This window comes from Rhinoderma darwinii, chromosome 3 (assembly GCF_050947455.1).
Source record: "Rhinoderma darwinii isolate aRhiDar2 chromosome 3, aRhiDar2.hap1, whole genome shotgun sequence".
Classification (NCBI taxonomy): Eukaryota; Metazoa; Chordata; class Amphibia; order Anura; family Rhinodermatidae; genus Rhinoderma; species Rhinoderma darwinii.
The window spans coordinates 136,702,765-136,726,832 of record NC_134689.1 but is presented as its reverse complement, the minus strand read 5'-3'; the positions used below and the strand labels follow the sequence as shown (position 1 = coordinate 136,726,832).

Genomic DNA, 24,068 nt, shown 5'->3' with positions numbered 1-24,068 from the left:
GACGACGGTCAAGTCCCTGGGGCATGCACCCACTCACTTTCACTGGTGCTGCTAGACTGTGGACTATTTAATCCTGTCCATAGCTATATGGGTCATAGTGCTATAAATATGCTGTCTGTGATATATATATATATACATACACATACATTTTTAGGGGGGGGGGACATAAGGTATGTATTGCCCCTGACATTTTAAGACCTTAGAAACGCCCCTGGCTACTAGTGTTGCATCATTGGGTCACTTAGGAGACCCAGCAATATAGCATTAAAAATATAGATCGCTCACCTTAGGAAATAACTGATACCTTATCTAAACCATCTGCTAGTAAAAGCAAGTCACATGCATTACTGGAGTTTGTGTACCCTTTGTAATATCTTCGTAACATCTTTTTGTTTGAGGTCGCAGTTATCAGGATATATCTTACAATATTTCCCAGGGTGTTTTACCGAAACGTTAAAATGTGCATCAATGCTTGGCTAGACTCCCATTATATCTTGTAAATTCTATTATATTGGTGGCATAATCCATTTTCTGGTATAGCGTAGCACGATGTTCTGCTAGAAACATGCTAAATTCAATGTCTATGCTCATTTCAAGTCTACTGATGAGTGAATTCTTAGTCTTTGAGAGGTGAAAGCAAGAACAACAAAGCAAGTCATCTTAAAGTATCATAAATCAAACCTTTATTCTACAATGTATTTTCATAAAAAAAGAGAGGGATAAACTAGGTAATTTATCACTAAATATATGCAAAATATTGAAATAGGAATGATAAAACAATTGGCAGTCTTAAATAGCCCCAAGTATCCCTGAAGAGCTACTGTGTGCTGTGTAAAAGCCAAAATATTTCCCTAGTGTCACAGGACGACCCTTCAGCTGTTGGGGATCAGAGCATGGTATCCCAAGACCGACAAAATCCTATACAAACACACACACACATATATATATATATGTATATGTATATATATATATCTATAGATATATATATAGATATATATATACATATATATATATATACACATCTCAAAAAGAGGCAGTATTTATTCAAACAGAGGTATCCACACAGAGGACAGTAACACTTTACATTCAGTTTGGCTCTGCTTATCTCTTTCAAGATAAAATTAAATAGAATCTCCTTTTACTTGTAGACCACAGCAGTGCAAAAATATTTGAATATCCTGTGTTTCCGTGCACATAACATTACTACTGACAAAAGTTTAAGACACAGGCATAAATATGATTGTTAATTCATGTCTCTCTCCTCTGCTCTTCTCCATTAAGAGGGCGCTCTTTTGGCTTCTGCCACAGGTAACATGGGATGAGGTTTTGTTGGATATCAAATGTTACATTGTTGTTTCTTCCCATTCAAGTTCAACATCACCTAAAAGTAATAATTATTGAACCGTTAATGTGATCAAACTGGCCGGTTCTTTAAAGTAAAGTCAAAGTAACACCCCATAAATAAATTGTATTTAGTAAAAGTCATACCATACTGTAAATTAATGACCCCAACTAACCCACATGCACAGTCAGGTGATACGTTTGTATAAAGTAGTACATTTTCACCCATTATTTACATATCAGAAGTTTTATTTGGTGGGAATCCATGACCTGGGACCCCCACCCATTGTATAGTGAAGGTCTACCAGTGTCTTACCCCTTCAGTTGATAGCTCAGATATCTGGCCATTTTCAAAAATCTGCAAACTAATGTTGTTGGTGCCCCTCTCGACTTTTTTGAAACTGCAGCGCACATGTGCAACAAAGTCCTTTTCTAGTCAATGGGGGCACCAGCACTACAACTTCTAGTGATCTGTTGAGGTCCAAGCTCATGGTACTCACCAGTGAAAACATGTAACATTTCTCTTTGAGGTACACTTTTAGAAGGTGAATATATTGAGGGAACGTAAAATGTTTAAAAAGTTTTACATCATTGAATAAAACAAGGAAAAAATGTATCAAGCAAACTTGCTATGCAGTGTTGAACATGTTTGCTTTATATAAACTGCGTTCAGTTAAAGCTGAATCTACACACGACACAATGTAACATCTATTAACATGACATATGTCATTAAAGTGTCCCTCCAATTCTGAAACGCTAGTGCTATAGTGGCTGAGGCAAACATATGATGCCTGGAAACTATCATGCATGGGTCATGACTAATTTATGAACATCTTCCAATACTCGTCTACTTAGAAAGTGGTGGAAAATAGCGCCAGTTCCAACCTGGCATTGTCTGCAGCCGATACCAGATTCAGCAACAGAACGTGCATTCTGCACAGGGCAGAGATTCTCTCCCAAAGATTTTTATACCCTACAATGGGATAAATTTAGGAGGGCTAGGATGATTAACTCATGGCTAGTGCAGACACCCGAGGTTATCTAAAGCTGGATTTTGTACCTGAATCATACAAGTATTGAAAAATTATAACGGCTATGAAAAAAATAATCTCTTTCTAATGTTGGCAAAATATGCAAACATAATAGCTATATAATGCAGTTATATTGAGAACAGGCTGCTATATGCTTTCTGAAAGAAGCAAGTTTGGATGCAGAAGGCAGAGGAAGAAAATGGTATCTGCTTACCTTCCATGGCATCCAAAGAGTCCATTTTCTGAAGAGCAGAGTAATTTACAAAACAGATGGCTTGGTTACTGCCTTTGGTTGCTAATAGGTCCACAACACACTGATGTAAAAATATATACTGTGCCTAATGTGGGAAGAAAAACAACAATAACTAATATAGCCTGGGCACATTTCATTCCAGTTCATTCTAGAAGGACAGATTTTTACTATATTAATGAAATGCAGTTCGAATCCATAATGATGTGCAATAAATGGTGACACATTAAAATAGAAAACAGTGGATTCTTTGCTCCAGTATTGTTGGATTTATGTTAGAATCATTGACCACAATTTAATAACTTGTAGCAGATGCAGGGAATACAATCTGTGTCTCCCTTGTACAGTTATAAGCCACAGACTTGCATCAGGTAGATCTTACTGTCAACTTCTGGTGTTCTGGTTATACAACAGGGCATATTAAGGGCACATTCAGACATGGCGGAATTGCTGTTGAATTCTGCTGCGGACAGTCCGCAGTGGAATTCTGCAGCAGCCGTTTTTTATATTTGTTTCTATGCATATTTAGGAAACTTAGTTCAGACGTTGCGGAAAATAACTGTGCGGAATTTAGGCTGTAGTGCAGAATTTCCCCTCCGCAGCACGCTCATTATGTGGAGAAGAAGCGGAATTTCACTGCGGATTTCAGCCTTTGCAATGCAAATACTGAAATCTGTGGCAAGTCCACTGTGATGTCTGCAACGTCTGAATTACCTGTCATACATGCAAATGTTGGTGCAGATTCGTTGCGTAATTGCCCCGAATCTGCACTAACATTTGCAGCGGAAAAATTCCGCAACATCTGAACATGCCCTAATTCCAGCTTATGGATTTGGCAAGCAAAGAAAACGAAATGATAAATAGGTGAATATTCCCTTTTTCTTCACTTACCAGGTTTTGCACCATACACATTCGTTCACTTCTGAGCTCTGCTACAAGACCATAAATGTCCACAAAGTCATGGTGGTTAATGTGTTGGATTAAATGATCCATTGCAACAAAAACTCCTGATCTTCCAACTCCTGCACTAAAATAAATATATTTGGACATTGTTGATTATTCAGATACAAACTTCCCAGAATTATAATTTTTGTATACCCTTAAGCTATCCAAACTTTATTTTTTACATATTCCATTTAGTTATTTATAAGGAACAGATAGTAATCATGACATTGTACTACTTTTGTGATAATGCTATATTATTTGGAAGAAGCTAGAGAGTGTATGTCCATTTTAAATTCCATTAAAAATATAATTGATTGAGAGTAACCAGTTGCTGTATTAATGTAGGGAAAATGAAGCAATGTACAATGTATTGAAATTAATCATAGTGAAACATTAGTAAAGACCATAGTTTGCCTGGTGAATTCCCAACTGTAATAATGATGTCTGATACCACTTCTGTCTCTTGAATTTTTTTAAATAATAAAATACCAGGAAGAATGTGCTTGGAGCAATTCAAAGCAACACTATAAGAATGCTTTATAGCTGCAAATCTGCACAACTTGTGTATTGTACTCTTATCACTAAATTTGCTCCAAACTGCTCTCCGACTCCTATAGAAAATGTAAGGCATTTACCAACTAGTCATCTCTGCCCCTCGCTGCAGTGGGCAGGATTTTGCACACTGCCTGTGACATGCATGCTGCTGCATAAGGCACAGTCTGAATGGTCTCCTGTGTCCTGAATGTGCCTAGCATCCTGCTTACATGTTGCTTACATCTATATTTGTCATTGCTGGGTAAGGCACCATGCAACGTATAGTTACCAGACCCACTGCCTGCATACAGTCATTTCTACAATTAAGATGACGGACAGAAACTGGACTGTTCTCTTCTTTAAAAACAAAAAACAAGATGGAGATTGTTTAGGTGAAAATAGATGAACCATTAGTTGATAAGGTTGAAAACAGGAACAGGTTCATCAAGTCCAACCTATAATCCTACGAAAAAACCCTATGAGGCACCAGTTGCCCCATATTAGGGGTAAAATTCCTTCTGCACTCCAGATATGGTAATCAGAATAAATCCCTGGATCAATAAAACCATCTCCAGAAATTTAGTACATATAACTAGAATATCTTCCAGGCCCCTCTTGACTTTGTTGACGAATCAACCATCACAACATCGTGTGGCAGAAAGTTCCATGGTCTCACTGCTCTTACAGTAAAGAATTCCCATCTATGAAGATGGTGAAACCGTCTTTCCTCTAGACATAATGGATGCCACCTTGTCATGGGTACAGGCCTAGGTATAAAAAGATTATTAGACAGTTCTCCGTACTGTCCACTGATGTTATAATGTTGGCTAGGTTATGGATGATGGGTATGATTTCATACATCTGCTGTAGTTTCTTTTTAATTTTAATGAATGCCAGCTGTCCTACAGATCCTGACATGGCTCTCCTTCCTGATTAATAGAAGATGACCTGATCATGGAATACCCTACTATTACCCCAAAATCCCATTATCAGGCATACGCATAGGGGTTGACTATACCAAACAAACCCTCTAAAATACTCACCCTAATATTACTTCAACTGTAGATAGCATTTTCTCAAATCACTAAGGTGTAGTTCACACAGCGTTTTTGGCAGAAAAAAATCTGTCTCAAAATTCCTCAGGGAATTTTTAGGCAGATTTTGAAATGCAAGCGTCTTTTTTTTTTTAAAAAAAAAAAAGAAGGTTTTATTTATTAATTTTCAAAGTACAAAAGTACACGTAAATACAACATAAGTACAAACCCGTAAACTGTTTGGAATAACAAGGCACCATGGTTACAAGACATTCAAAGTACAGATAAGGCAGTGAACAGATGAAGGCGTATCACAATACAGTATATACTTTGGTCACATCTTCTGCTACTTGTTGGCAGCACAGTAGATGCCTAAGAACAACTAAAAGAACACACATGCACACACCATTCACCCAAGCGCTGCAGTCATCCCGCATTGCTCCCATTCCATCCAGAAGGGCAGACAAACATTAAACGGCAGTGTCCGAGGCCTCCAACCATCTAGACCATATCTTCCTAAACTTGTCAGGGCAGCACCTGTTAAGATACAGTTTTTGGTACATAGGTACATATTTATTTACTAATTGGACCCAATGCTCCAGACTCGGACAGGTCATGGCCTTCCATGCCATAATCAGTACCTTGCTAGCACAAAATAAAACAAAGCTAAAAAATATTTTATCGTAATGGCCATGTACAGTCTCATTCATTATGTCCAAAAGGCACACTCTAGGGTCGAGGAGCCGAGGAAAGTCAAAGTTATCATGAAGGAACTCCACTACCGCAGACCAAAATGGTGAAACCCTCGTACACAACCATATACAATGGAGATATGTGCCAACAGCAGATTAACACCTAAAACAGCAATCTGACCCGGATGCACCAATACGCAGAAGTCTAACCGGGGTATAATATATCCGGTGTATAAATGTCGACTGTATCAGGAAATCCCGTGCACTGACAACAGAGTCAAGGAACGAAAGCTCCACCTCCCTCCACTCCTCTTCAGCCAAATCAGGAATATCCCTCCTCCACCCCGCAAATGCCCAGTCAAAAGGCCGTTTTATAGTAGACAACAACAAGGCATACGTGTGAGTGAGAGTCTTGGGAAGGTCCGGGGTGCTAAGCAAGTCCTCCACTCTGGAAAACCCCAAGGAAGGTGTAGTAGAACCAAACTGGGCTAGGCAGGCATGGCGTAATTGGAGATAGTAAAAAAAAACCTTCTCGACACCCGAAACCTCTCCTCAAGCTCAGAAAAGGACACAAAGCCACTCTCTGCAGAGCACAATTGACCTAAGAACCGAATTCCTACCCCAGCCCACATCCCCGCCCCCGGTAATGACATTAACCATGGATTGTTCCACAATGGGGTCCTAGGAGAGTGAGATGGACCTGTTACGTTCTTTGGTGAGACGTGTGCCCTTTTCCAGGCACTAGCTATAGTTTGCAATGGGAGCGGCGCATGACACGGGGGTTTAAACCTATATAACAGGTTTGTAAGACTCTCATAAGAAGTCATAAGTGCTCCTGCTAACGCAGCGGCCACATTGCTTAAATCTATGTCAATCCACCAGTGTGCCAGCACTAACTGCGACACCAAGTAGTAGAGATAGAGGTTAGGCACTGCCACCCCCCCCCACACACTCTTTTAGGGGCCTGCAATAGACTAAGACTAAACATGGTGGTGCCCCCCTGCCAGTAGAACGAGCGTAAGATACCATCAAGTTGTCTAAAAAATTGTTTGGGCAATAGAATTGGACAGACATGGAGTATACATAAAAATTTAGGGAGATATATCATTTTAAAAATATTTATTCTTCCATATATGGAGAGGGGAAGATTCTACCAGGTATTTAGCTGTTTTTCCGTAGAGACTACTAACGGACGCAGGTTAAGTTCATGAAAGTGCAGGAGATTAAGGGAAACCCACACCCCAAGATAAGTAAATTGAGACACTATTTGTAACTGGACAGGGAGGCCCTGCTGGGAACAATAACCAACAGAGAGAGGAAACATAACCGACTTGGACCAATTAACCAATAATCCCGAAAAGGCCCCAAATGTGTCAATTAATTGTAAGAAAGAAACCAGCGAAGGACCATAATTCACCAGGTACACCAATGTATCGTCAGCATACAGGGACATTTTCTCAATTATAGGACCTCAAGGAATACCTTTTATGGAAACGGAAGGCCTCACGGCCAAAGCCAGGGATTTTTTCCCATGTTTAAGCCTCTGCCTTTCCATTGAAGTCAATTAGGGGCAAATTTGTCTATTTTTGACACTCATTCCGAAGCGGTTTCTGCATCAAAATCAGCACCAAAAAGACGCCATGTGAACCACCCCTAATTGGATATACTATTCAGCCTGCTCATTGGTGTCCTGTACAGTTGGTTACTGATTCTTTACTTTTATTGTTGTTTCCCAAAATATACTCTATGAGAGCAGCTAAGCAAAATATACTGAAAGAAAGAAAGCAAGTACCTTCAAAGGTCAATGGGCAATGATTATATATCAGTTACCGGACCATGTGTTCATTACATTTCACCACTGACCTAATGTACAATAAAAGGTGACCCTTAACAGTGTTACTGTATCAGGTAATAACTAAAAACTGTGTTTTTATTTTTAGGAATAAAATAAAGCCCCATATTTTACACTTTATGATTTGTACCTGCAGTGTACAATTGTTGGCGTATTTTCATGCGGTCTGCTTGCTCGAACCATTTTTACAAAATGAATTAAGGCTGTAGTGTTTTCTGGGACTCCGTGTTCTGGCCAACAAGTAAAATTACATTGACGTACCATCATGTAATCGCCATGCTACAGTGGAAAAAAAAAAGATGAGAAATATTGAGATGATAGATTTTCTTGTGCAATATGTTTATTACTTTGTATACACTAGATGTGGTGATAGTGACATACATGTAGATGCAGAATTGAATGGGCTCAGTACCTATTGACCAATTTGTCACTCATTACAGTACATCATGGCTCCTTGTTTTGTAGCAATGTATCTCAACTAAAGCCCCTTAAAGAATCGAAAATATCATATTTTGATGATTTCCTTTAAGGGAACAGACATTTTGAGGCATATCAATTTTATATGACATAAATGTCGGATTGGTGGGATTCAGAGGTGATTGGCCCACTATTTTAGTCCCTCCATACCACTACGTATTGTAGGTGTAAGAGATTCTAAAAACACTACACATTGAGGATGAGTGGGAATGGGAAATATTGTTCTATAGCATCGTTGCAGCATTTATGTATGTACACTATAAAAATTAAATTACGTATTTATTTGTATAGTAAAATTGGTTTCATGTTATTTACACCAAACATGAAATGGTATCCAGTGGACAATTAACCCCTTCAGGACCGAGCTCATTTTGGCCTTCAGGACCAGCCCGATTTTTTTAAATCTGACATGTGTCACTTTATGTGGTAATAACTCTGGAATGCTTTTACCTATCTAAGCGATTCTGAGAATATTTTCTCATGACATATTGTACTTTATGTTAGTGAAAAAATGTGGTCTATAAATTCAATATTTATTTGTGAAAAACACCAAAATGTAGAGAAAATTTGCAAAAATTAGCATTTTTCTAAATTTTATTGTATCTGCTTGTAAAACAGATAGTAATACCACACAAAATAGCTACTATTTCACATATCCCACATATCTACTTTATGTTTGCATCATTTTTTTGAATGTTCATTTATTTTTCTAGGACATTACAAGACATAGAACTTTTGCAGCAATTTCCCACATTTTCAAGAAAATGTGGGACCAGTTCAGTTCTGAAGTGGCTTTGAGGGCCTTAAATATTAAAAAGTCACCATAAATCACCCCATTTTGAAAACTGCACCCCTCAAAGTATTCAAAACAACATTCAGAAAGTGTTTTAACCCTTTTAACCGTTCCACATGAATTAAAGCAAATTAGGGGTGAAATTTAGAAATTTCATATTTTTTGCCAAAATTCATTTGTAATACATTTTTTTCTGTAACACAGAAGGTTTTACCCAAGAAACGCAACACAATATTTATTGCCAAGATTCTGCAGTTTTTAAAAAAATATCCCAAATGTGGCCCTAGGGTGCTAACGGACTAAATCACAGGCCTCAGAAGCAAAGGAGCACCTAGGGGATTTTGGAGCCTCCTTTTTTTTAAATATATTTTAGGCACCATGTCCGGTTTGAAGAGGTCTTGTGGTGCCAAAACAGTGGAAACCCCTCAAAAGTGACCCCAGTTTGGAAACGACATCCCTCAAGGAATTTATCTAGGGGTGTAGTTATCCTTTTTATCCTACAGTTTGTTTGCTAGATTTATTGGAATTAGTCTGTGAAGATGAAAATCTACTTTTTTTCTGAAAAAAACATAGAATTTTCTAATTTTTACAAGGAATAAAGGAGAAAAAGCACTCCAATATTTGTAAAGCAATTTCTCCCGATTACAGCAATACCCCATATGTGGTAATAAACTGCTGTTTAGACCCACACCAGAGCTCAGAAGGGAAGGAGCACCATTTTGATTTTGTAGCACAGATTTTGATCAAATGGTTTTCGGTGCCATGTTGCGTTTGCAATGCGCTGGAGGGACCTAAACAGTGGAAACCCCTCAAAAGTGATGCCATTTTGAAAACTACACCCCTCAAGGAATTTATCTAGGGGTGTAGTTAGCATTTTGTCCCCACAGTTTTATTTGCTACATTTATAAGAATTAGTCTGTAAAGATGAAAATCTACTTTTTTTCTGAAAACAGTGGAAACCCCACAAAAGTGATCCCATTTTAGAAATCTTTAAATTTTGAGCATGTTGATCGCAAAGTTTTAGGTGTTATTTAGGTTATTTGTCTTTTTTGTCCCTAAACATTGCATTTGCCTGTACAAATAACTATGTCGTGATAAAAAAGCATATGACCAACAAATGTGTCAGTCCGTAGAGTTAAGAACAGAATCTCACTTTGATATAGAGTAAGTTAGATTGGGAACATTTTTAAAAATATATGAAACTGCTTTGAAGTGAAAGGCAATATATTTGAAAAGTGGAGGAAACAAATACTGAGCATGTTCACAGAATAAAAGGACAGCCTTTCTCCCTCAAACCCTATATGGGGAACAAACGTGCCAAGTAAAAAAAGTACTAAGAATGAAAATAACTGCTTTTTATGGCAGGACATAATCATAATAACAGGCAGAACAAAAAAATCTAACATTTAAAAACTACAACCCCCAATGTATTCATCTAGGTGTATAGTGAGAATTTTTCGTTTTGTTTTGGGGTTATTAAAATTTGTCAGTGGGCAGAGAATGGGAAAATAAATAAAATTACTTTATAATGGCCAATATAGATAGAAGATAGAGGGGACTGATAAATAAAAAATAATTTAAAACTCTAATGAGGAGTGATACATTTTGAAGCATTCTTTGATGCATAGGCCGGGTTTTGTGGGGCATGTATCGCATTGGTAGGTGGTGTCTCTTCTGATCCCTCTTCTTGTACACACCCTACATTTTTGGGGGGGTCTTAATTTTTTCTTAGTAGGGGGTATTTCTGTGGGAAAATGCTGGCCTGGAATAATGCAGTACCCTCCCCTTCTGGGTTTACAAATATTAGAGCCTTGATGACCTTCTCCTGGAATTGCAGGAAGGTTTCACGATTGCCTGCATACCTGGACACCACAAACGCATTATAAAATCCAATTTGGGTGAGGTGGATGACCAGCTTTTTGTACCATGTTTTGCTCTTACGCATGGCACTATATGGTTTGATCACTTGATCGGATAGGTCCACCCCACCCATGAAGCAATTCTAGTCCAGGATGCAGGTAGGCTTGGTGGTTGGGGTGCTGGATCCACGTACTACAACAGGTCTGCTGCTAGAATTATGAATGGTGGACAATATATGTACATCCCTTTTGTCCTTAAATTTAAGAAAGAGCAGATTATCGCTCCAGACGGCACTACTTTCCCCTTTCTGCAATGTTTGCCCCAGCAGGGTTTTGGGGAGGCCCTTCTGATTCTTCCCGATGGTGCCACAGGCCACGGTGGATCTGGACGAAAGGGACTTTAGGAGAGGAATACTATTATAAAAATTGTCCACATATAGGTGATATCTCTGACCAAGTAAAGGGTGTATCAGGTCCCAAACTATTTTGCTGCTGATACTAAGAAATGAGGGTCAGTCTGGGGGTTAAATTTTTGAATCTTTCCCCTCGTAAATTTTAAAACGGTGTGTGTAACCGGTGGCGCTCTCACACACCTTGTATATTTTTATGCCGTACCAGGCCCTTTTGTTTGGGAGGTATTGCCTGAAGTGCAGCTTCCCTTTGAAATTTCCGAGGGATTCATCGACCGCTATATTTTTTTCAGGGGTGTAATTTTCTGAAAATTTTATATTATAGTGGTTAATGACAGGTCTAATCTTATATAGCCTGTCATAATGGGGGTCCTTGGGTGGTGGGCAACGGGAATTGTCATTATAATGCAACGTCTTCTGCTCATCACCGTACTGTAGAGGGTCGTATTGTACTATATGTCAGAGGACCAGTAGTACCGGATACGTGTTTTTTTATGAGGCTCATGTTTAACAATAGGCCCCAAAATTGTTGGAGTTCCACTGGGTCCGTGGGAGTCCAGCTTTGAACTCTGGCATTAGGTGGGATTGCTGGCCATAAACTGCTCGGCATACAAATTGGTCTGCTGAACCATCGCAGAAACAAATTCATCAGAAAAAAAACTAATTAAAAAAAATCGAATTCCATGAATCCCGCTGTCTCTACTTGGATCACTGAGGAGGCAGTAAAGTTGGGAACCTGAGGGGTATAATTTACAGTGGGTACCCACATCGCTTTATTTGAATCTGGCTGCGCAGGACCAACTGCTCTTCTGCGCTGTGGGGGTTGGGGGGACTAATCAGACTTGCTAGATGACGATGAAAGAACAAATTCCATCTCATCATCATTTGAAGAGTCCGTGTGGGAGCATAACATGGCATATGCCTTCTCTGGACAATAAAATCTCAGGGCCATATTGGTATGGTACTCCCTACAATAACTAACCGTTAAATAAATGTAGAATTTTTTTTTTTTATTATTTTTTTTTAAATTAGTTTTATTTTTTTTTAATAAGAAAACTAAACTCCCTAAAAATACAGGAGAGGACGGAGTAGGTAGGGACAGAGGTCCGCAAGTAAATGGTCAGCAGGTGACGGAGATCAGCAGCTGACGGACGTCAGCAGGATTAACAGTATAGGATAAAATTGGGGAACTATTTAAACAAAATTAAAAGGGACACTGACAGGGACACTGACAGGGTCTTCAGATCTGACAGGGACCTTCACAGATCTGACAGGGTCCTTCACAGATCGGACAGGGTCCTTCACACTAGGCAGGGATCAGCTGAAGGGCATGGAGGGTGAGTATAGAGATATTTTTTTTATATTTTTCACAAGTTTTTCTGTCAGAAATAATCTGACACACAGTACACTACACTATACTACACTCATGGCCGGCTCTGAGAAGATTTGACACAAAATGAGCTTCTCAGAGCCAGGAAATTGCACTATGCCGTCCTTGACAGCTGTGATTAGTCTGTCACATTTGACTGACCAACCACAGCGATCGCCGACATGGGACCACTCTGATAGGTCCCGTGCCAGCTAACTGATTGTTAGCTGTCACGGACAGCAACAATCATTGTGATGTCACCATGTCAAGTGACATGGTGACAGTTTGAATGCAGGGCGTTACTGTACACCCTTTTGCGGGAAAGCACCGCTAAAAAGGACGTAGAGTAACGCCGATTTGCTGGAAGGGGTTAAGGATTTTAACAATTTGAGTGTGAAACTTTCTAACGACCAACAATATATCACCATAATTCATGGTCTATGTAAGTTCTTAGTAGTAGCAATTATTTATCTTCAATAAAATATACTGTAAGATGCAGCCAATTTCCACAAACTATGCCATTGAGAAACCGACTGTAGTTCCAAATAAGATTTTAATTCTTAAATGCCAGAGTCTAGAATGTCATGTATCTCCGAAGAGTAGCTTCTAAATAGGACTGGCAGGCAAGGAGAGAGTGTGGCTTAGTTATGGCGGAGGATGTCCTTAATTGCTGTACTGTCTATTCTAAATAATAAAGCAATTACCCGTTCAACTTTTAAGTCTCGAATGGTCCAGTCAATCTGAACGTCTTCTACCACTTTGGTGATCACAATATCTCCAAAAACCGTAACTGGCTTGTTGTCTTCTGGCCAATATTGATGACATCTTATCTGTAACACACACGTATTAGTTATAGGAGTTAAAAAAGAAAAACAAATGTTGTGTAGTTGGTTTATAATAAGTCCAGTTAACTTACCCGGCCTTTCTCAAAGCACTGAGTAAGCATAACTATGGTCTTTGCTCTTGTTTCCCATACCATTCTCCAGAAGTCACCTACAGTTCCAGCCAGCGGTCCTTGTGTAGCAATAAACTCATTAGGACATATATAACCCTAAAAGGAAAAAAAATATTATTGACAGAATATAACACTAAACCAGCAAGATACAATAATAATACACACTTTCAGGCATCTATTGTAACATTTGTTTCCAAAGGAAAATGGGAGAATAGATTGCCATAGAATCTGAAATTTATTTGTACACTTTATTTCTAGTTGATGATATTTATAAGTAACGTTCAGTCAGCCAGTCATCCAGCTATAATTTGTGCAAGGGCTTATATAAAGTACACTGGGGTATATTGATTAAAAACAGTTAGTGAGAATGAAGACTTAATGAATGTGTGGAGTATTAGCACAGGTAGATGGGAAATGATAAGAGAAACAATTCCTGCATAAGGGAAGTCATTTTTTATAGGATTTTATAAGCATCTCCGAAGAGGTGGGTTTAGGGGAAAGTTTGCCTGGTTGTGCAATGTAATACATTCCAGAGCGCAGGTGCAGCACAAGAGAGGTCTTGTAAATAGCAATATAAGGTTGTGAGGAGCACGATTAGGGTGGTAGATATGACAGAAAAGATACAGGTGCATCTATAGAGAACTAGAGGTATGCTTTTCATATGCATTAGGTACACAAGCTATTGGCAACATGTATAGGTCTGTCTGCATAGTGGCTGCAGATCGTTTGTCGCACAGCAAGGATCTGACAGACATTTTTTATCCGGCCGAGAAGTATTATTTTTGCCTGATGGGAGCCTGTGCTAGGCAGCAATGCCTTCTGTTAATGTAAATTTTGCTACGTTTATCGCTGAACTTTTTACACTAGCCAATATTCATTACAATCGATCACAAACTAGCAAATCATAATGATTATTAGTGTGAGTGGGCCTTTAGTTAACATTATCTAGTAGGTTTATTTGGAGACAACTAATTGCAATGACATGATGTGCTGTCACAAATGACCACTAAACTCTGCTACATCTGTTTAGAAATAATGGTAATAAACATAATGTAAAGCAATGCATTTTTGTACATGATAAAAATATTTGATGTGTTGCTTTAGTGTTGTTGAATTTAAATAGATATCTAATAGACCAAATTATATAAATGCATTTCAACATACCTATTAAATTTTGGCAGCACCCAAGGGATTCCCAGTACACTCTCCTTGCTTGTTTTTAGTGACGCTGATGGGTGCTCGGCCAAGTCAGCTCAGAATCAGTACACAGTAAATCCAGAAGCCAGTACTCAAAAAGTCTATACAATATTCCATTTTGTTTTGAATCACAGTTAAAACATGCAAAAGAAAAAATCTTATGCATTTCAAGCTAGAAATTGCCCTTAGGGACAGCATAAAAAATCATATAGATATAAGAGGTAAACTCTCCCACACTTAATGTTTACTCCTTTTTTAAACAGCTGATGTATCGAGATGTATTTTATGCTATGACAAAGGGCCTTTTGTAGCCTGAAAGACGTCAGCAAAGATGTTTTAGCTATGACACCAATACATTGAAGTGCTGGAACTGCTGTCTTCTGGGTTAAATGTTTGATATTGGGTTTTCAAACCCTCCTCCCTAACCAGAATGGTCGACCATAGGTTATTTTTATACTTACAGACACATAGCTTGCATTGATGTAATCTGAACCTGGCACACCAGCGTCCGCTATAAGCTTTACTCGGTTATTGTTATCTGTGGCAAAAATGTGGAGGACAGATTAGTCTTGCACATATTTACAATAAGTCTACAGTACAATATTCATTTTCTTATACAGGACTTTACAAATAGTGTAAATCAAAAAGATCAATTAAAGTAATGGTACATGACGTAGCAGCTCATGAAATGGACATATAGGAAGAGTCTAATACCTCTATATTATAATGTATTATGGGTTTCTTTACATGAATATAGGACTTCTCACTTTAACACTTTCTATACTGTAAGGGTAGGAAATAGTCTTGGGACGGCTGTCAAGAAAAGAATGTTAAAGAGGTTGGTTACTTGGGTCACATTACAAAGTTAAGACACTATTAAGTCTACAATTTCTTGCACCTGCATATAAAAGCTTGTGGGTACAGAGTTACTCAGACAATCAGCCTTGGAACATTGCAAGGGTCATTTCAAGATCACACAGCAGTTGTAATGTAAAAATTGCAACTCTTAATGCTGAACACAACACAGTACATGTTTTTTTTTTTTTATTTTAAATTAAAAGTACACGTACGTTTGTTAAAGGGGTCACCTGGGCTTAGCAAAAAAGATCTGCTCTTCAGAAACAGCGCCACTCTTGTACATAGCATAGGCCGTGTTAGGAATTGCAGCACACACCTCTTCAGTTGAATAGGGCTGAGTTGCAAAAAAAAAAAAAAAAACAAAGGACAAGAGTGACGCTGTTTTGTATTCTCGACAACCCCTTTTGAGTTCATAATATAGGTATATTCTAACTGGGTACTCCTTCCGATAATGGTTCATCATGAATCCATTTCTATTTAGGCAAGCATCTGTAATCTAAGGTGGATAAAGACTTTCATTAGACTGGAAAATGATAGAGGGAATTAGTGGAGCAATAGACAAGCAAATATTCCACTGATGGTCGGTGAGACATCTCTTTGTGCAGCTAACACTATTGTTAACTATTGTTTTTATTGTAGGAAGACTTTACCAAAATGATAGAGATTTGATTGACAGATGCTTTCTATTCCCCTTGATCTGAGTCTCGACCTGATCCTCCTATTTGGCCATGGATGGCCAGCTATCAAAAACTGGGTTAATAGTTGAGTGCAGGCACTTTGAAGGAAATGTGGATTTTATCACATGAAACAATGTTTAATTTATTGTTATATAAAGCAATTTTTCAAAAGTACAGAGATGCATTTAGTGGAACCACGTCTTGTAACGCCATATCAGAGGCCTGCTGAAAAGTTCCGGGGATCTCCTCAAAGGAAAACTATGAGCATAAGTCAGACAAAAGCTATATTTTCAGTTTTAGTCTAGAGTTGCATTTTAGATTTAACCTTTTAATATAATTTTACAGTTCATATATAATCTATGTAAAGACATAACTTCATAAAAAACTTGCATTCCATATCTTGAACTGATCCCAATTTACAACTTTTATTAAAGTCTGAAGATGCAAGCTGGCTGCTATTAAAACAAGTCAGGCTTAAAGAGGACCTGTCACTAGGTCATGTGAGTTGAACTGGTTATTACCTGAATAGCATTGTCTCCCTGATTCCAGAGCTGTTTTTCTTTTTTCCCTGAACCCCCCCCCCCCCCATTCCAGAGATATGGCCCACTGTTGTGTTGGTTCCCTCTATGCTATTTGAAGTAGTTAGCCAATAGGCTATGAACTACCCTCAACCTGCCTTGTGCTGATTAGTCAGCATCAAAGGCAGGGAAGGTAGCTCCACCCCGTGGGCTAACTACAGCAAATTAGCATATAGGCAGCCGACACAAAACAGTGGACCATATCTCTGGAAGGGGGGGGCAGGAAAAAAAGAAACACACCTCTAGAGTCAGGGAGAAAGCACTTTTCAGGTACTAACCAGTTCAACTTATAGGAACTCCTAAAATGAATTGCGCTGAACTGCATTCTTGGATAGTTTGTTTTATTACATACAATTCCTGTAATGTTCCTGATATAAAACCTACACTTCCCATAATGCAGATCAAACTTTGTCTAGACACTGAACAAGTAGGTAAGTGATGTGAAATTAGATGAGAACACAGAGATTGTATACGTAGAAACACAAGGAGATAAGCAAAAGGATGTGTCACTTTCTCGAATTTCATGGATTTGCCAATTCACTAGTCTATAGAATACAATAGGATAATCAATTAGCATTTTAGTCTTTTAATTTTGGCAATTATTCTCTTAATTTTGCCAAAAGCAAATCTTAATCTTGGCCAACTATTTACCGATGCATCAAAAAAAAATGTGCTCGCTCTGGCTATAATGCTTCTGGAAATAACGATCAATGTAAGGTAAGCAATACAAAACATTTGAGAGATTGCTCAACTTTTTAATGTTGATTATAGTTATGTAAAAACTGTAAGTTGGTATTTAATTCTAAAACTACACTTTAAGTGGGGAAAATTAAACAATGGGAGATTTTTGTTTTTTTATTTTTTTTACAACATACCCATATGAGGGCTTGTTTTTTGTAGGATGAGTTGTAATTTTTAATGGTACCATTTAATGTACAAATTCTTTGTGGGGTAAAATAGGCAAAAAACAGTGATTCCGCCATTGTTTTTTGGCTTTTATTTTTACATCGTTCACCGTGAGGTAAAAACAACATGCTAACTTTCTTCTACGGGTTGATACGATTACAAAGATACCAAATTTTTATCGTTTTTTTCGTTTTAACACTTTTACAAAGAAAACACTATTTGTTTTAAAAAAAACAATTGTTTTGTATCGCCGTACTCTGAGAGCCATAATTTTTTTACATTTCCGTCAATTGAGCGGTGTGAGGGCGAGCTGTGGGTTGGGACATTTTTGGGTACCTGCGTCTTTTTGATCAGTTTTTATTTTTTGTGGGAACTAACAAAAACAGCAATTCTGGTGTTTTTTTTGTTTTGTCTTGTTTTCATTTTACAGCGTTTACCGTGCGGGTTTAACTCCGTGGATTTAACCCCTTCCCTCTGCGGCCACTTTTGACCTTCCTGACAGAGCCTTATTTTTCAAATCTGACATATGTCACTTTATGTGATAAGAACTTTGGAATGCTTTTACCTATCCAAGTGATTCTGAGATTGTTTTCTTGTTACACATTGGACTTTATGTTACTGGTAAAATTTGGTCTATAAATTCAGGATTTAATTGTGAAAAACATCAAAATTTCAAAAAATTCAATTTTTTTAAATCAATTTTAATGTATCTGCTTGTAAGACAAATAGTTACACCACACAAAATAGTTGCTCATTAACATTTCCCATATGTCTACTTTAGATTGGCTTCGTTTTTTGAACATCCTTTTCTTTTTCTACAAGGCTTAGAATTTTAGCAGAAATTTCACACATTTTCAAGAAAATGTCAAAAAGCTATTTTTTTAGGGACCAGTTCAATTGCGAAGAGGATTTGAGAGGCCCAAACAATACAAACCCCCATAAGTCACCCTATTTTAACAACTGCACCCATCATAGTTGTAATGGCAGGGGGTAGGGAGACGGACAAGTGAGCCCTAATCTACCCGCCACTCTGTCCCTGCCTACTTGCAACGACCCGCCGTAGGCGACGGGGTACAACTGGGCGGCGGTCCCTGCGCTCAGTAAGTGCACGACAAACACGACAAACATACAAGGAACACAAGCAAGGAAAAGGGGCCGTTGCCCACGGCAACACCGTGAGCAACCAGAGTGGTGAGCGAGCCGAGTCAAGCCAGGAGTGTGCGAGGTACAAAACGAAAAGCAGAAGAGTAGTCGGTAAGCCAGGGTCTGTATGGAGCAGGATCAAAAAATAGCAGGAGCTGTAGCTGGGCCAGGAAACCACAAGGAAAGAAACACAAGCAGTAACAAGCACCGAGGGACAGGAAGTGCAGGCTTAAATAGACCGAGGGCGGGAGCTAGCTGAGTCTGGCCAGGTTACGATAGGCTCTCCCACTCCTAAGCCTGCCAGCCTGAATGGTGGAAGCTGGAGTCAGTCTCAGGGATGTATTCTCAGGTGCTGACTGATTAGTTCTGGGAGTTAACCCCGAAGCTGTGCCTGGCAGATCCTTTACAGTACCCCCCCTTTTATGAGGGGCCACCGGACCCTTTCTAAGTGGACCTGGCTTACTGGGGAAACACAGGTGGAACCTCCTGACCAATACCCCAGCGTGAACATCCCGGGCGGGTACCCAAGTCCTCTCCTCGGGCCCGTATCCTCTCCAATGGACCAGGTACTGGAGGGAGCCTTGGACCATCTTGCTGTCCACAATCCTGGCCACCTCGAATTCCACCTCCTCCGGGGTGAGGATGGGAACAGGAGGTCTCCTCGAGGGAGCCAAGGACGGGGAGCAGCGTTTGAGGAGGGAGGCATGAAACACGTCGTGTATCCGAAAAGACGGGGGTAACTCCAGCCGGAAGGAGACAGGATTGAGGACCTCAATGACCTTATACGGCCCAATAAACCGGGGAGCAAACTTCTTGGACGGAACCTTGAGACGCAAGTTCCTAGACGACAACCACACCAGATCCCCGACCATAAACAGGGGGTTAGCAGAACGTTTTTTATCAGCCTGAGTTTTTTGTACGCTCTGGGACACCTCTAGGTTTTTCTGAACCTGGGCCCAGACTGTGCACAGTTCCCGATGAACGACCTCTACCTCAGGATTGTTGGAACTACCAGGTGAAACGGAGGAGAACCGTGGATTAAACCCAAAATTACAAAAAAAAGGAGAGACCCCTGACGAGTTACTGACCCGGTTATTAAGGGAAAATTCGGCGAGGGGAATGAAAGAGACCCAATCAAATTGACAGTCAGAGACAAAACACCTTAAGTATTGTTCTAGAGATTGATTAGTCCTCTCCGTTTGGCCATTGGTTTCAGGATGGAAGGCAGAGGAGAAGGACAGATCAATCCCCAACTTCATACAGAAGGCTCTCCAAAACATTGAAACAAATTGTACCCCTCTGTCCGAAACAATATTGACAGGGATCCCATGGAGACGCAGGATGTGTTTGACAAACAAGGTAGCCAACGTTTTGGCGTTGGGTAGTTTCTTGAGGGGCATAAAGTGGCACATCTTACTGAAGCGGTCCACCACCACCCACACCACCGACTTGCCTTGGGATGGAGGCAAATCGGTGATAAAATCCATGGAGATATGTGTCCAAGGTCTATGGGGAATGGGCAACGAATGCAGTAAGCCCGCTGGTCGGGACCTGGGAGTCTTGGACCTAGCACAAACCTCACAAGCGGCGACGTAGGCCTTAACGTCTTTAGGCAACCCAGGCCACCAATAATTTCTGGTAATGAGGTGTTTGGTACCCAGGATGCCTGGATGGCCAGATAGTGCGGAGTCATGATTTTCCCTAAGTACCCTTAGCCGGAATCGCAGGGGAACAAACAGCTTGTTCTCAGGAAGGTTCCCGGGAGCTGCACCTTGATCAGCAGCAATATCAGAGACTAAATCAGAATCGATCGAGGAAATGATTATACCTGGAGGCAAGATACAAGCAGGATCTTCCTCCGAAGGAGGGCTGGCCATGAAGCTACACGACAGTGCATCAGCCTTAATATTTTAAGACCCAGCCCTATAGATAACCAAAAAATTGAATCTGGTAAAAAATAACGCCCATCAAGCTTGTCTCGGGTTTAGCCTCCGGGCAGATTCTAGGAAAACCAGATTCTTGTGGTCGGTAAGGACCGTTACCTGGTGCCTAGCCCCCTCAAGGAAGTGACGCCACTCTTCAAATGCCCATTTAATGGCTAAGAGTTCGCGGTTGCCAATATCATAGTTACTTTCAGTTGGCGAAAACTTCCTGGAGAAGTAGGCACAAGGGCGGAGATGGGTGAGGGACCTGGTACCCTGGGACAAGACAGCCCCCACTCCCACCTCAGATGCGTCAACTTCCATGATAAATGGCTCCATTTGGTTGGGCTGAACCAGCACCGGGGCCGAGACAAAGCACTTCTTAAGGACCTCAAAAGCCTGGACAGCCTCAGGAGGCCAGTGGAGGAGATCAGCACCTTTGCGAGTGAGGTCCGTAAGGGGCTTAGCGATGACCGAGAAGTTAGCAATAAATCTCCTGTAATAATTAGCGAACCCCAAAAAAAACTGTAACGCCTTCAGGGAGGCAGGTTGGACCCATTCCGCCACAGCCTGAACCTTGGCGGGGTCCATGCGGAATTCATGAGGAGTGAGGATTTGACCCAAAAATGGAATCTCCTGTACCCCAAACACACATTTTTCGGTTTTGGCAAACAGTTTATTTTCCCGAAGGACCTGGAGCACCTTCCTGACATGCTCAATGTGGGAGGACCAGTCCTTGGAAAACACCAGTATGTCATCAAGGTACACTACCAGAAAAATCCCCAGGTAATTTCTCAAAATCTCATTTATGAAATTCTGGAAGACCGCAGGGGCATTACACAACCCAAAGGGCATGACGAGGTATTCAAAATGGCCTTCGGGCGTGTTAAACGCAGTCTTCCACTCATCCCCCTCTTTGATGCGAATAAGGTTATACGCTCCCCGTAGATCCAATTTAGAAAACCATTGGGCCCCCTGAACCTGATTAAAGAGATCAGGAATCAAAGGAAGGGGATACTGGTTCCTTACCGTGACCTTATTCAGGCTACGGTAGTCAATGCATGGCCTAAGACCACCATCCTTCTTCCCCACAAAGAAGAAGCCAGCACCTACCGGAGAAGAAGAGGGACGAATGTAACCCTTGGCCAGGGATTCCTGGATATACACTCTCATAGCTTCACGTTCGGGAAAAGAAAGATTAAATATCCTACCCTTAGGAAGCTTAGCTCCTGGTACCAATTCGATAGCGCAATCGTATTCTCTATGAGGAGGTAACACTTCGGAGGCCTCCTTAGAGAAAACATCAGCGAAGTCCTGAACAAACTCAGGTAGCGTGTTCACCTCCTTAGGGGGAGAAATAGAATTAACAGAAAAACATGACGTACAACATTTATTACCCCATTTGGTTAGCTCCCCAGTATTCCAGTCAAACGTAGGATTATGCAACTGCAACCAGGGAAGACCTAGAACCAAATCGTACGATAATCCCTGCATCAACGGTACAGAGCATTGCTCCAAATGCATGGAGCCAACAAGGAGTTCAAAAACAGGGGTATGCTGTGTAAAATAACCATTAGCAAGAGGAGTGGAGTCGATACCCACTACCGGGACAGGTTTAGGCAAATCAATAAGAGGCATAGCAAGGGACATAGCAAATTCCACAGACATGATATTAGTAGAGGACCCTGAATCCACGAAGGCACTGCCGGTAGCAGACCTACCACCAAAAGAGACCTGAAAGGGAAGCAAGATCTTAGTACGTTTCATATTTACGGGAAATACCTGTGCGCCCAAGTGACCTCCCCGATGATCACTTAGACGCGGAAGTTCTCTGGCTGCAATCTTACGCTTAGGACAGTTGTTCACTTGATGCTTGTCGTCCCCACAGTAGAAGCAGAGACCATTCTTCCTGCGGAATTCTCTACGTTGTTGGGGGGACACGGAGGCCCCGAGTTGCATAGGTATCTCTGAATCTTTCGGGGAGGAACGAAGCAACGGAGCTTCGGGAGGCATCATGGGGGAGTCGGAGGAGAAAACACATAAACGTTCACGTTGTCGTTCCCTAAGACGTCGGTCAAGTCGTATCGCTAAAGCCATAACCTGGTCTAGGGAGTCAGAAGAGGGATAGCTAACTAGCAGGTCTTTCAGGGCATTCGACAGACCCAACCTAAACTGGCACCTTAAGGCAGGGTCATTCCACCGAGAAGCTACGCACCACTTCCGAAAGTCAGAGCAATACTCCTCAACAGGTCTCTTACCCTGACTTAAGGTCACCAGCTGACTCTCGGCAAAGGCAGTCCTGTCAGTCTCGTCATAAATAAGTCCGAGAGCAGAAAAGAAACAATCAACGGAGGAAAGTTCAGGGGCGTCAGGAGCCAAGGAGAAGGCCCACTCTTGGGGCCCTTCCTGGAGCCGGGACATAATTATACCCACCCGCTGGCTCTCAGAACCTGAGGAATGAGGCTTTAAACGAAAGTAAAGCCTACAACTCTCCCGAAAGGAGAGAAAAGCCCTCCGGTCCCCTGAGAACCGGTCGGGCAACTTGAGGTGGGGTTCAAGAGGTGCGGTGAGGGGAACTACCAGGGTAGCATCAGGCTGGTTGACCCTCTGAGCCAGGGCCTGGACCTGTAGGGAGAGACCCTGCATTTGCTGAGCCAGGGTCTCACGGGGATCCATAGTGGTGTCAAGGACCAGGGGTAGACTAAGTATGGGCTTGTTATTATGTAATGGCAGGGGGTAGGGAGACGGACAAGTGAGCCCTAATCTACCCGCCACTCTGTCCCTGCCTACTTGCAACGACCCGCCGTAGGCGACGGGGTACAACTGGGCGGCGGTCCCTGCGCTCAGTAAGTGCACGACAAACACGACAAACATACAAGGAACACAAGCAAGGAAAAGGGGCCGTTGCCCACGGCAACAACGTGAGCAACCAGAGTGGTGAACGAGCCGAGTCAAGCCAGGAGTGTGCGAGGTACAAAACGAAAAGCAGAAGAGTAGTCGGTAAGCCAGGGTCTGTATGGAGCAGGATCAAAAAATAGCAGGAGCTGTAGCTGGGCCAGGAAACCACAAGGAAAGAAACACAAGCAGTAACAAGCACCGAGGGACAGGAAGTGCAGGCTTAAATAGACCGAGGGCGGGAGCTAGCTGAGACCTGGCCAGGTTACGATAGGCTCTCCCACTCCTAAGCCTGCCAGCCTGAATGGTGGAAGCTGGAGTCAGTCTCAGGGATGTATTCTCAGGTGCTG

The 24,068-nt window shown here is 41.0% G+C and overlaps 1 protein-coding gene across 1 annotated transcript in view; it reads right to left on the bottom strand.

Moving 5' to 3' along the window:
* Positions 1 to 713: 713 nt before the first annotated feature.
* The window catches only part of PTPRQ (protein tyrosine phosphatase receptor type Q), a 271,650-nt gene continuing 248,295 nt past the window's right edge, over positions 714 to 24,068 (bottom strand). Inside the window, exons 39-45 of the mRNA XM_075859391.1 lie at positions 15,201 to 15,277; positions 13,504 to 13,638; positions 13,292 to 13,417; positions 7,810 to 7,958; positions 3,514 to 3,649; positions 2,587 to 2,710; positions 714 to 1,381 (exon numbers count right to left, since the gene is read on the bottom strand). Of these exons, the coding sequence (XP_075715506.1) occupies positions 1,344 to 1,381; positions 2,587 to 2,710; positions 3,514 to 3,649; positions 7,810 to 7,958; positions 13,292 to 13,417; positions 13,504 to 13,638; positions 15,201 to 15,277 (785 nt within the window). The 3' untranslated portion in view covers positions 714 to 1,343. The remainder of the gene's footprint in view (positions 1,382 to 2,586; positions 2,711 to 3,513; positions 3,650 to 7,809; positions 7,959 to 13,291; positions 13,418 to 13,503; positions 13,639 to 15,200; positions 15,278 to 24,068) is intronic.